The 14,218-nt window shown below is 41.4% G+C and overlaps 1 protein-coding gene across 4 annotated transcripts in view; it reads right to left on the bottom strand.

The window, feature by feature from the left end:
* The window catches only part of ZNF609 (zinc finger protein 609), a 194,500-nt gene that overhangs the window by 39,235 nt on the left and 141,047 nt on the right, over nucleotides 1–14,218 (bottom strand). For all 4 annotated transcript variants that reach the window (XM_045822233.1, XM_045822234.1, XM_045822235.1 and 1 more), the window contains one exon: nucleotides 9,886–10,111. In XM_045822233.1, coding sequence (XP_045678189.1) covers nucleotides 9,886–10,111 — 226 coding nt within the window. The remainder of the gene's footprint in view (nucleotides 1–9,885; nucleotides 10,112–14,218) is intronic.

The following is a 14,218-nucleotide window of genomic DNA, read 5'->3' as shown; positions in this document are numbered from 1 at the left end:
AACTGCCTGACCAAGCTTTACAGGAAAGAGGTGGGTGAGAATGCACAAAATGACCTCTCTCTCCTTCTGAGCTGCCCCCCTTGGAGGTTAGTTTATTTTGCAATTTGTAAAATGAAACTCGAACAAGTCTGTAACTGAAAAATTTCCTTGGGGCTTCAAGATATATGACAGTGGGCGGATAACATAGTCCGCAAGGGTACACAAGCACGTAACTGCCCTAAAGCATCCCCTAGGAGTAAGGTGCTAGGTGGAAAGAATGTGCAGGCCGTTGTTGTTCCGGGTGGGGGAAGGGTGGGAGAAAGTGAGTATTGATTTCCCAAATGTTTCCTTTGTGTGGTTGCTGTTGCCATGTGGTGGGCTGTTGCTATGAAGATTTGTGGTGCCAGACAATGGCTGCCAGGCTCTTTATGACTGTGCTATTGGAAGAGGGGTCTCTGCGGGGGTCAGGCTAGCAGGCAATTGGCTGAGCAGTGGAGAAAGCTTGGTCGGTCACTGTGTACCATTGCTCTCCAGGTAAATGCTGCCTGAGGCAAGACTGAGGGTGTAGGAGTGTTAATTATAGGAAAAGCACAAGGAAAAACACAAACCAGTAGCAGTGTACCATCTTAACTTTCCAGTATAAAGAAAGTGAGATATTTCACAGTTCACATACATATTTTCCTACAGCACAATCACACAGAAGAAGCCAAGGGTAACTCCCAAGGTTACTATTGCCAGGAGGAAGATGAATGGGCAGCCCTTTCCTTTTAGTGAGAATGATAAAGACCCACAGCCGGGATCTGCAATCAGATGAGGGCAAGAACAGCTGAGGCAGTTTCTCAGCGGCGATACCACAGGCAAGCTAACTTCCTGCTAAGCAAAACCACTGCCTATTACTCTGATAACAAGAAGCTGCAACCCACAGACCAAAGCACAGGGCTCAACCACAGAGTCTGAAGTAGGGCCAAATGTTTTGTCAGGTAAGAGGAGTGGAGCACACAGAAGCCAGCCCGGGTCTGTGTAGATGTCGGTATTCACTCAGCCTCTTCGTTCTTCCACACAGTTACTCCTTCCCACTCAGAGTATACACACACTTTATGTTCTACGAAAATTAAAGATCATCCGACCCCTATGCTGCCCAGAATGGTAAACCACTAGCTACTTGTGACTATTTAAATAAATTTAAAATTCAATTCCTCAGTTCCACATGCCACATTTCAGGTGCTCAACATCGAATGTGACCAGATGACCATTTTGGACAGCATATTTCTAACACAAAAAGTTCTGGTGCAGACTGAGCCCAAGGCTCCCCATCCATCCCACCCACATCAGACGTCTAAGACCAAGAGAAGTCACGAGACTTACCTAAGATCACACAGCTAGCTAAAGACACAGTCTGTTCTAGAATCCAACTCTCCTGACTCTAGTTCAGAGATTCATGTCCTGTACTGCTATCCTTTTAAGGCACTATTATTCCTTGACACAGTTCTTCTGAAATAGTTCCAGATGCTACTGTCTGTTGGAACAAACATGTATACCCTGATGTGGAGATGGGGATGCATAACCTTTGTATGTTTTGCTTGTGCATGTCTGTGATAAAACCTTTACCAAGAGCAAAAATGGAAAACTCCCACCTCCCCACCAAATCATTAAGCTAGAATTCAACTTCAGAAGACAGGCCAAGCTTATCACATAGCTTTTCATACCCTCTGACATGTAAGGGAGTTACACTCACTTCAGCTTCAAAAACATGGTTTAGCACTACAACCTCTGTCTTTCTGATACTCTAGTAAAAAAAGGCCAGACTAACTTCAGAGATGTTATAAGAAGGATTTCTATATGGAGTGGGAGGGTGAACCTGCATAAAAGATTATTCAGCTTTTGAGGGGCTGAGGAATCCTCTTCAAATACAGTTTTACAAAGAAGCCTAACATGTAAATCACCGGTAAGTAGAAAGAACTGCTCTGAGCCGCATCTGGCGGGGTAGCAGAGGCGGGGGCTGGGGCCTGGTCACTCAGCACCCCTCACTCCCCAAGGCTGCTTCTGAGGTTCTCCTATGTCTGGGTTCCTCAGAGTATAACTTCAAACCATTTTCTTTGAAAAGACCTGAAGGTTCTATCTCTGGCTTTCATAATTTCAAAATACTGGTGGTGGGAGCCACTGTTAAAAATTAAAAAAGCAAGTACAATACAAAACCCCTCATCATTTTTAGTTAAAACATAGCAAATGTTTTAGAGAGATTACAAAAAATCAGCATTTTTACCTACATGCCTGAACTATGTGGACACCAGGCAAAGTCAATTTTATTAATTAAACATTTACTATTTTTTGTGTAAAGACTGAACTAGTCCTTGGGGAAATAAAATGATATATAAAATGCAATCCCCTGACTCAGCCATCTTATAGTCTAATAAAGGAGAAAACATAGGAATCCCAGGTGGAAACAAATAAGGACTAACTTTTATTTATGTCAAAAAAGAGGGTGTACAGAAAAAATTGTTAGAAGAAATAATGACTGAAGACTCCCAAAATCTGAAAAAAAATTACAAATTTACAGATTCAAACAGCTAAGTGAACCTGCAAACAGGACAACCCCTCAAGGCCCATGTGACACATAACACACATCATAGTCAAATACTAAAAATGACAGAAATCAACCAGGAGAAAATCACATATTACTTCTGGCAGAACAATTTAAGAGATGAATGTGGTCTAAAAGAATTACTAAAAACAATTCTTCAGGCAGAAGGGAAACAAAAGAAGGACTCTTAGAACAATCGGAGTGAAGGAAGAACAACAGAAGTGTTAAGTATATGCATAAACATAATAAACTATTCTCTTGAGTTCTTCAAAGGATATATAAAATGCTTACAAAGGAAAAATTTTAAAAAGTTGTCTGATGCCCTGGCTGGTGTGGTTCAGTGGACTGAGCGCTGACCTGTGAACTGAGTGGTTGTTGGTTCGATTCCCAGTTGGGGCGCATGCCTGGGCTGTGGGCTGGGTCCCCAGTGGGGGGCCCATGAGAGCCGGCCACACATTGATGTTTCTCTCTCTCTCTTCTCCCTCCCTTCCCCTCTGTCTAAAAATAAATAAGTAAATCTTTAAAAAACTTAAAAAAAAGTTGATGACGTTTTCTATGTATTTGATATAATACATAAAACCAGGAGTTTGCAAACTTTTTTGGTAAAAGAGCACATAGTAAATATTTTTGGCTTTGCAAGTCCTATGATCTCTATCTACTCTGTCTCTTGAGGGCAAAACTGGTTGATAATACACATAATGAGTGTGGTTGAGTTCCAATAAAACTTTACGTATGGACATTGAAATTTGGATTTCATACAATTTTCATGTCATAAAATTTTTTAAAAATATTTTTCAATTACAGTTTACTTTCAATATTACTTGGTGTTAGTTTCAGGTTTACAGCATAGTGGTTAGATAATTTCACATAATATTCTTCTTGTGAAGTTTTCCCCAAACATTAAAAAACACTGCCTGTTTCTCTAAGTCCTATAGGCCACAGGTGGCAAACACAGGGCCTGCAGGCTGAATCCAGCCCTCCGCCTTGTTTTATCTGGCCCAGAACCTTGTTTCTACCTGGGGGCAGCACTGAGCTCTCGCTTAACTGTTAAGGAGTAGTTACATTGGTTCAGTCCTAAAATTACATTCGGTCCTTTGAAGGCAACCGCAAGCTTGATGTGACCCCCAGTGAAAATGAGTTTGACACCACTGCTATAGGCCACAGAAAAGCATGCAATGGGTATAAGACAATTACAACAGAAAGAAGGGAGGGTAAGGGGACTTATATGGTGGTAAGATTTCTACATTGCACTAGAAAACTAACTATGCCAGGAGCTGATGAATTAAGAATCGAAGCTAACTAGGGAGATCTGGGCCTAGAAATCTGGTAGGATGGTAATGTGGGTGATGAAGGTAGTTGTAATGAAGAGAAACAGAGGAGAAGGAAAGAGAACTGCAATTTCAGGAGCAAGATGATTACTTCTTTTTAGACATTTTAAATTTAAGAAATTGGCTTCTGGTGATGTTCAAGTCAGCAGTAAGAAATTGGATTAGGCAAAAGGTAAGGTCTAGAAAGTTTTCGGGACTGTCGTACAAGGGAGACGGCTGAAGCTATGCACATATGAGACTGTACTTACGAAAACAAAGCTGCCAAGGTAACAACTTTTGGGAATTATAATGTATGAAGTTTAAGCAGAGAAGAGTGGCTATTTTTTCCTATTTTTCCTTAACTTGAGCCTCTATTTTGCATGGGGAAGCAGGGTATCCAGCTAAAAAGCTTCATTTCCTTGGCTTCCTTGCAGAAGGGGTAGCCAAAGAAATGTAGGCAGGGGTCTTAAGGTGTGGCTTCTGGAAAAGCTTGCCAAAGGGAAACATTAGGTGAGAGGCAAGTGTTTTATTCTCCTCTGGCCTGGAAAGTAAATGTGATGGCTAGAGCTACATTAGCAATTTTGCAATAAAAAATTAACTTTAAGAAACCTGGAACATTGATCACATTGTGAAGCCATCATACCTGCCCTAGGCTATCTTCAGAATTCTCTTCCATTAAATCATTATTACTTTATCTTCTTTCCTAGCAGCCAAATTCCATTATCTCAATATTTCCTCAACTTTCCCAACTATGGTACACATAGTAAATGAAAAATATATTGTGGGTAAGGCTGCTTGTCTCAGGGGAAAAACAGTGTGGTACCAGCTGCTATAGGCCCTACCTAGAGGCCAACAAGACAGAATTGAGCATATTTCAGCATCCTAAAACCCAACTGGAATTTTGAGAAATGAGAGAGATTTAGGGAAGTGCAGTATGACAAAGGCAAGAGAGAAGAGTTTCAGGAATGAAGAAATAGCCCTGGCAAGTGTGGTAAACCCGTGGGGGTCGCAGGCTGATTCTCAGTCAGAGCACATGTCTGGGTTGCGGGTTCTGCCCCTAGTCAGGGCACATTCGAGAGGCAACCAATCAATGTTTCTCGCATCAATGTCTCTCTCCTTCCCTTCCCCTCTCTCTAAAATCAATGAGCATTTCCTAGGATGAGGATTAAAAAGCAAAAAAGAATAAAGAAATAGTAGAGCTTCTAAAAGTCTAGAATGGACTGAGAGAAGACCTTTGGAAAATAGATGTTTATCAGTATGGGAAATGTTTCAGTCAAATAGCAGCAGAAGAAATTTGATGGCAGGATGTTATTTGACACTGGGCCAGTAAAAGACATTGAAAACAGCAATGGCAAGGAGTGAAGAAAAGGCAATAGAGAGATCGTTAGATCAAAAGGGTAGCAAGGACAAAGAAATATTTTCATAGTAAGAAAGGGTTGTAGAGAGAAAGAGTTAATAGGAAGGCAAAGAAAGAAGATGAAAAAACAGAAAATACTCATGGTGAAGTCTCAAAGAATCTTCAGAATAAGGAGAGAAAAAGGAAATAATAGGATAAGAAAAATGCATTTTAAGAAAGAGAGGAGGGAAGCTGGAGTGTAAAGGTAGGCATCTTTGATCTTAATTTACGAGCGTGAATTGGGCCAAGAATCCTGAAAATGAAGTAAGTACTGGGGATGTGAGTGTAACAGGGAGAGGAAGGGAGGCTGCTGAGCAGTATTGTGAGCTCAGCCTGTGTCAGCCGACAAAGAGCTGGGTTTTGGGAATTCTTCCACTTGCCAGTCCAGGGTCAGGAGCTGAAAAATGGGAGGCAATGACTTCTTGAATTTGAGACTGGCAAGGTGAAGAGATTCACTTTTCTGATGGAACAGACCTATATAACAAGTATATAATGACATTTCATTGGTATTGATGTTTTTTCAGTTTTTATTCTCATGACTGGTACACAGAACTGTTCATTTTCAAGATGCCACAGTCAGCTAGTACAGAATCCATGCTTATTCCAAGGGTTAAGCTACAGGTTCTCACAACTTGGAAGCTGAATAGGTCCTTACTGGTCATCAGTTCAAGAGATGAGGTTACTGAGGCCCAAACAAGTTAAGAAACTTGACCAAAGTCACGATGACAGTGGCAGAGGTCTCCTGATTTCACTTCAGTGCTCTTGGCACTATCCTACAAATGTTTCCAGGGAGTACATCTGCCAAAGTAAAATCCATCATCACCAGTGGTGATATACCCACTTAAGTGCTGTGATCTAAAAAGGAAAACCTCTAGCATCCCTTGGAATTCTTTCTGAAAGTCAGCCTTGCCTTTCTTTAAAACACTATAGAAGCTAGTGAGCAATTCTGCCTCAGCAGAAGCATACAGTCTGCCTTAAGGCTTCTTCATATACACTGTTTCCAGGATCCTGGGTCAAGGTAAGCCATGTGAACCAGAAGTAGCCTTGGGACCTATTATTTTGATCTGAAGTGTGGTGAGACAAAAAGAAATGAGGTGGAATCAGACCTCTGTTCTGCATAAGTGCTAAGAATAAGTCTCCAAAGGCCAAGGAAATCATTCCAGGTTACATTTGGGTCTTCCTTAATAGTCCTAAGGTGGAGCCTAGTCCAGCAACTTCACAGTGCTGGCTGAATTACAAGCAGCCAAAAAAGAGATGGGACTTGCAGGAATTTCCCAGTGCCTCCAAGGCAAGGTTTACAATGAGAGCCAGGGAAGAAAGAAGCAACACCGCAGTACAGGTAAGCAAAGAAACAAGAAAGGACCGAGGCCATGATCCCTACACCTGTTCTCAGCAAGGTGGCTCAGTTCTACATGGACCTGAGGGTCCTCTGTTCCCCTCAGAGGCCAAGCATTCACAGCTTCCCTCTAAGGGCTTTTCCACTTGAAGGTAGTAGTTTGCCAGGCAAAGAGGCAGAAGTACAAAGAGTATGGTAGCAAAACAAAAAGCGTAGAAGGCTGGAAGAGCTTTTTTTTTTCTTCAAAGTATCTATACGTAGTTCTTATTATTAACTTGAAGACTGACTCAGTACACTAGCTAGATCTTACAGATCTGCAGAGAATGATCTTCGCAGGAAATCTCTGTTACCTGAAGATGAAAAGGAATGTGAACCAACTCTGATAAGAATTCAGACTTGGGCCAACTCACAGCTCAGGTGATTGCCCTCTGGAACAGCCAGAAAGCAGAGTATGTATGTAATTGCAGAATAGTTCTCTTTCCCTTGGGATGGGGGGGGGGGGGGCGGAAAAGGAAAAAAGAAAAGCGCAAAACCCAATATGGTTAAGTGAGAAAAAATATGATATTAAAAGTACAAGAACTTGCCCTGGCTGGTGTGGCTCAGTGGATTGAGTGCTGGCCTGTGAACCAAAAGGGTCGCCGGTTCAATTCCCAGTTGGGGCACATGCCTGGGTTTCAGGCCAGATTCCCAGTAGGGGGTGCGCAAGAGAAAACCGCATATTGATGTTTCTCCCCCTCTCTTTGTTCCTCACTTCCCCTCTCTCTAAAAATAAATAAATGAAATCTTTAAAAAAAAAAGTAGGAGAACTGAAAATGTTAAAAGATTAACTAAGTAAGTGAAAGTGATTTTAAACTTGATGCAAGTAGCATTTATTCTGAGTTTCAGAGAAGGTGAAGAATTTTGGGCAGTATTTGACATGGCTCCTAAGTTCAAACAATATTACAGTATCTATCAGATCTACATTAACCTAGATCCAGAAACGACAATGACACAGATGCAAGCACTCATTCATTCAAATAAATATTTTTGAGGGCCTACTACAGGTGCCGGGTATGAAGTGTTGGGGATATAATGGTGAGCAAAACAGAGTCTCTGAGCTCATAGAACTTAAGTAGTAGACAAGATACACATGAATAGAAAAATATAATTACGGATGGTTCCTGATTAACAATGCTCTCACTTAAGATTTCTCAGCTTTAGGACAGTGTGAAAGCCATATGCATTCAGTAGAAACCAAACTTCAAATTTTGATCTTTTCCCAGGCTATTGATACGGTGTACGATGCTCTTGTGATGCTGGACAGCAGCAGTAAGATGATCTTGCCCAACTACAGACTAATGCAAGTGTTCTGAATATGTTTAGGGTAGGCTAGGCTAAGCTATCATGTTTGGTAGGGTAGGTGTTAAATGCATTTTCCACTTACGATATTTTCGACTTACGATGGGTTTATCAGGATGTGACCCCACTGCAAGTCAAGGAGCATCTACCTACACACACAACATTGCAAATTGCAATGAGTGCTGTGAAATAAAGCAGAGAGTGCATTAAAGGTGTATTAACAGGGGAGCTCAGTAATAGGCTGCCAGTGACACCCAGAGAGACTTTCAGAGCAAAAAAGTTATTTTAAAAAAACTAGCAGGGAGGGAGAACAGGGGTCTTCAGATAAAAAGGTATCCATTAGTCTCAGGAGAGTAAAAGGTGAGCCTCACTCTCTTGCAAAGTTTTCATCAGGTTCACATACACGAAAAGCATCTCGCCCTTGGAGAAAATCACCATCATAAAGATGGATACAATAAATAGGCAGGAAATTGATGTCTCCTATCTTCAATATATTGAGGCAACAGTCCCTGAAGGTTGCTTGATGGCACAGAGCTGTGGTCTGGAAATGTTTGTCATTCCAACAGACACTGGCTGTTGAGATGTTTGGCCACAGGCAGATGATATTTTAAAGATCAGAGATAGCCACTTGTGATTTTCAGACTGTGTATTGTATACACACACCCAGAGTCAATCTCTACAGTCAAGCTCTCTGTTCAGTTTCTCTGCATCAGTTTCTAACACAACAGGATTTTTTTGTTATTGTCTTAGGCACATAATAAAACCTCACCAGCAATTATTCTAGAAGCTGAACCTTTACTACATAATTAATGATGAGCGCCAAGAACACAGAATTCTTAACCTGTATCACATTCATTGCCAACTGCATAGTATACTTTAAATAAATACTGAATCACAACACATATTCAGAGGAACATATTTCTATCAGAATGACAAGAATGAAAAGCCTGCATTTCCACAGGCAGCCGGATGAGATAGCTTATGACATAACCAGAAATACCGAGCTGGGCTCCTCTGGGCCTCCAGAGCCCTCAGAGTGGGGACGCTTTGAAAGCCTGGTTATTGATGCAGGACCTGAGGGGACTCTGAGGCCCAGCCTTTTTAACCACACATAGTTTGATAAGATTTGGGTTTTTTAATAAAAAATGTATTTGCTGAAATCAAATTGCCACAGACAGTATGAAGGGATCTGAAACACCTGGTAAGTCCCTTTGCATTCCTATTTTTTCTGGGTTGAGAACTTCTGAAAGAGAAGAGATTCTGTTCTCAGGGGCAAACAGAACATACAAGAAGTCTGGATCGTGGCCCTGGGCAGCAGTACCCTATAGTGAGCCAGCTGCTCAGCGAGTACCTGAGAACGAGACCACGTAAACATTTCCCTGTTGCCTAGGCCTACAAAATCTGTACTGACAGATGCATGAAGTGGCGTGGGTGGCTGGGCAATGAGGCAACCAGTGGGAAGGAGCTGGCTGCACCTCCAGGTGTTAAAAAAGGCAAGAGCTGCACATTCAATGAGCCAACACTAAGTCAATTTCAGAGTGCCTGTTTTCCATTTCCTTGACTCCCACAGCTGCCCTTTTATTACTTTTTCTCTTCCAGCCTGACCCAAAAGTTCATTTACTTGAATTCTCCCATAAAAACATGATAGATAGGGGAGTGGAGAGCACAGACACAGTTTAAATTACCTGGCCAGCACCTATCAAATGACCACTTAAGCACCAGGGCCAACACTGTTGCACTGCTCTGGAGGGGAGACAATTAAAACTGGCATTCTCTACAAGCTGGGAGGTTTTACTAAGAAGTTTACTGTAATCCTCTGGGTAGGTGTCGCCAGCAGACTATGGTCACTTGAGACTCCTAATAAATATTGGTATTATTTAACAATAAAACTCCGCTGGCAGAAGCAGGCTGAGAAGGGATGTGAAAGCCACATGTAGGTAGCACTTACCATCTTCTGTTTCCTGCCACACGATGCCCTCGAGGTTGACGCTTGTCCCGGGTTCACAGGGGCCCAGGCATTCTGGCTCGGTGGCTAGAGCCACATCACATGTGTTGACCCCGACTGATCGGGTACGAACCATAATCTGCTCACAGGGAGATGAGATGTCATTACTGACCACTGGTACCAAAAGGTGCAGCGGCAGCACCGCTGGTGTGGAGACAGGGGACTCCATCTGTGGGGGGAGAGAAAGCAGTAGCTGAGTTGCAGGAAGAACATTCAGAGGAAACACCTTTTCTGTATTTAATCTAGTCCTACATCCTTTCCTGCCAGAGTTCAGAGGCCTCTAAATATAAGACTTTGGTCTTTTCTTTCAAGTTCTACCTCATGACACCACCACAAATCTAGCAGTTCACATGAGTGCACCCTGTGCTAGGAGAAGTTCTATTTCTTAATAACAGTTTTCCTCATACACTGTGTGTGTCTAGAAGTATAAAAAAGAACCTTGTCTAATTTAAAAGTCTCTAGTGAAAGCAAAGAGGGCCAGTTTTCAGTAGGAACAGAGCATACACATTGATGAGAAAGAAAACGACCAGTTTCTGAGCCATGTTCTGCTGCCGCCGCCACTGTTTCCCAACAGTCTGTCATTCAGTAAGGCATCCACTAACCAGGTTTAAACCCCAAGGTGGGGATACAAAGGGGGAGAAACATCCAGATTCTCGAAATGCCACTTCAAGGACACTGGAGTTTTAATTCATCTTTAGCTAGAAAAAATCATCTTAAAAGTTATATAGGAGGGCTGAGAGCAACCTGATGAGACCTTCTATTACAACAGCAATTAGTTAATGAGAATGGCATTTTGGAATGTGAATCTAACATCAAATTTATCTGCAGGAAACAGGAGGTGTTGTTACGACCCAGAAGCCAATCCATAGCAGTCGGCTGATGAAATTGATTACACACACACACACACACACGGATAGAAACAGCTGAACATAAGGACAACAATATACTTCCGAAACTAGAACTTCTTACAGACACAATTTCTCAGATTCCAAGAAAAATGTAACACATTTAGAGTTAAAGTTATAACAAAGAGGCCAGTACTGTATTTTGCTACATGTAATGTGTTCCTCTGTATAACGTGCACCCATGTTTTGGGCCCAAACTGCAGGAAAAAATATTTTCTTTTGATTTTTTAATCCAATTATTTATTTATTTATATTTAGAAACAAAACCAAATGTTATATTTGAGGGTATTGTTGTGCATACAGATAGTTATTGCTTTCTAGAGTTATACTTTTAACACATAAACATAAATAAAATAATTAAAAACATTTATATAGATATGGAATTAGTACTGCCCAGGTATAATATGCATCGTTATTTTTCCCTTGAAAATTTGGGGAAAAAATGAGCATTATATGTAACCAAATACAGTAATCCCTTAACTAGTTAAATCCTAGCATTTATCGCGCTGACAAAGTACAAAACCTGAGTCTGCAGTGCCCAGACCCTAACTGAACACAGCGCACATGCAAAGGCACTCATACACACTGACTGATCTGGTACGATACCATCAGCAGACTTAGAAAATGACAGAGACCCTCTTCCTCTGTCAAAGACTTTTTAGTTCAGGTTGAATATACTTCTACAGACCTACATTCAGAGAGAGCCACGCAATGAACCCATAAACCAAGCTGCTGGACAGCTCTACAACAGCACTTTGGTTCTGAGATAGTATACCGCATGACCACCACTCTACCTATAAACCACTACTTCCTCTTAACACTGACAGCTGGGGATTGCATCCCTTCTCGGCAGTTAGCCCTGCCATCTTGGCTTGTAAGTCACTGCTATTTGCGGATCATCACTATCAGAGCCCACAGACTGCTAAAACACCGATTCTGAGTAATCTGGTCCCTGAAAAGCTGCCAAAACATTATCCTTATCTGCTTGTTGTCACATACACCCACCTTGTACTTCCCTAACTCCATCTTTTTCATAAAATGAAATGAAAGTGGAAGCCCGTATAATGAATCTTCTGCATGATGGTAAATGCCGAAAGGCATTTTTGTTCTCTTGAAAATCAGGCATTTAGAATTTAATTTGGCAACCTTCTTGGGAGTGATGCATTCTTGAAAGACCCCTTAACATTTCCATGCACAGACCTGAAGGTAGAAATAACACAGAAAAAGTCATCTAGACTCCCTACTACTCCTGTGTAGTGCTGGAATTGGGCCCTAGTCATTAAGCCCTTTCAGGAATGCTACAAGAAAGTGGATCAAAGCTCTTTGGAGAGAAAGCTTTCTGGAGAGTCTACCCTTGAAAGCTACTAGAAAGGGGAAATTAGAGACAGATTATACAGATCATCTTTACTCTTGGCCCTACCTCTGTTTCTCTGTTCTTTCTCTTTGGGAAGAACTGAGACAGAAACAATTTCACAGTCAGGGTGTGCATTTCCTTTGCTTAGAGTTTATTCTCTTTTCTATATTTTTGTTCTACTAGCAAGAGATATTCCTACAAGGTCCTCTTTCTGGGACACAGAGACTGACCTAAACCTTTTAGGCCACTCCTGTGAATTTTCTGATTGCCTCGTTCGAACATGTCCCGTTGCCAGTCTGCTCCACTGCTGAGACATCAATCCCAAGCACAGAAGGAGGAGAGTCCCCAGGGAATCACCTATACATTCTCTCAGGCATCACGGACAGCTCTTTTCTGGAAGTGGATTCATTTTCTGCTGAGTTATTCAGTGCTGCGGGGGTCCAGAGAGAAGAAAAGCTACTAACATTTCTAGGTAAAGCCAAGCCAAGGCCCTAGTTCCCTAACGATAGATCCAAAAAAACAACATCTAAGATATTAAATAGGCAACACCAATATTGCATTCAAGCACTCTGCCAAAATTAAACCCTGTTACAGAAACCTAAAGAGAAGAAACTTAGCTGAACTGATCACTAAGAATAACAAGAACTAATGCTCATGAGGAGCTGATTAACATGTATATGCATCAAACTACCTTACTGATTGATCAGAGTTACTATGTAGAGTTCAGAATCTCTGTGTGAGGATGACTTTGTGTAATTATTTCGTTAATTAAAAGAGATTTGTGTGTGTGGTGGGGGAGAAGTGAAGAAATCTACCTGTGGGTTTGGAACTATTCAGTTTCCTTCCACTTTGCAACAGAAACCTAAGGAGAAATCACGGCGCAGCACAATAATGTTTAATTAGAGCTCTGGCTCTGATAATTACCGTTTGGTCACATCCATAATCTACATTAAGCCACAGTGCATAATAAGCAGCTCTGTGATAATTTATCTAATAACCTAGGTGGCTTTACAGGATTTCATATTCTCCTATTCATTGGAACAAACAAAGCTTCATTTATCACTCTCCAGGAGAGAATAAAAATCAGAAAAGGACTCATTTTGCCATCTTTGCCATATACTTAGGATATAAGAGCAGGGATTGTCAGGAGATTGATGCTAGCAGGGAAAATAAGGAGTAGGCATATAAAAAGTTACGATAATTAAGCACCTTAACAACCAGGGCAACGAAAGCTGGGCCAGTTCTCACTCTGAAATGCTAAGTGCCATCAAGGCATCTGGGGCTCTTTGAATGGGGAGGTGAAGAACAAAACCAAAAACCTGAAAAGAGAGAGAATTTAAAAGTGGGAATCTCTTAAGTCTCCCAACAATTTATGTCCTTTATCTTTTAATGGTATTTCTTTTCAACTCACCTTTAGATATTAGCACCTATCAGGGATATGAGTGCTGATAGGCAGGTGACATGAACTGCGGACTAGAGACAATAAAGAAAGGCCAGAGTCATTAATCTCCCCACAAGAAGTAACCATACACCGATTTCAGCTGCTTCCCACACATGAGAGGCACTGCTGGAGGAATAATTTCAAGGCTGCAACAGAATTTTTGGGGTAGAGAATTCAGTGAAGGAATATTTGGTTCACACCCTTCCCTCTCCTCTATACAAACATGAGTCTGACATCTTCACCTTCACAGTCAAAAGGCAGAAAGGAAGCAGGTTCTCCTGATAACTGCAGTAGCTCTAAGAAACCCCTCTTTCATCCAAGAAGGAAAGATAACGGGGGGACAGTGGTTAGACGAACATTCATACTTATTCAGAATTATCAGATAAGATCATGTAGAAAGTGGAATGTCATCAATATACTAAATACTATATTAATAAGATGTTGTCTTTCTTCAATAACGGCAAAGGTCCTCCAAGATTTTACAGTGACTCAGCATCGACGACACTAACAGTGATACAGATTCCTGATTCATGGACGAATATGTAAACACTCCCCTGACACATTATGTAAAACCTG

The sequence above is a fragment of the Phyllostomus hastatus genome, unplaced genomic scaffold (assembly GCF_019186645.2).
Source record: "Phyllostomus hastatus isolate PE091 unplaced genomic scaffold, TTU_PhHast_1.1 phas_scaffold_501, whole genome shotgun sequence".
Classification (NCBI taxonomy): Eukaryota; Metazoa; Chordata; class Mammalia; order Chiroptera; family Phyllostomidae; genus Phyllostomus; species Phyllostomus hastatus.
The sequence above is the reverse complement of the archived record's forward strand: the minus strand, read 5'-3'. Positions and strand labels throughout refer to the sequence as shown.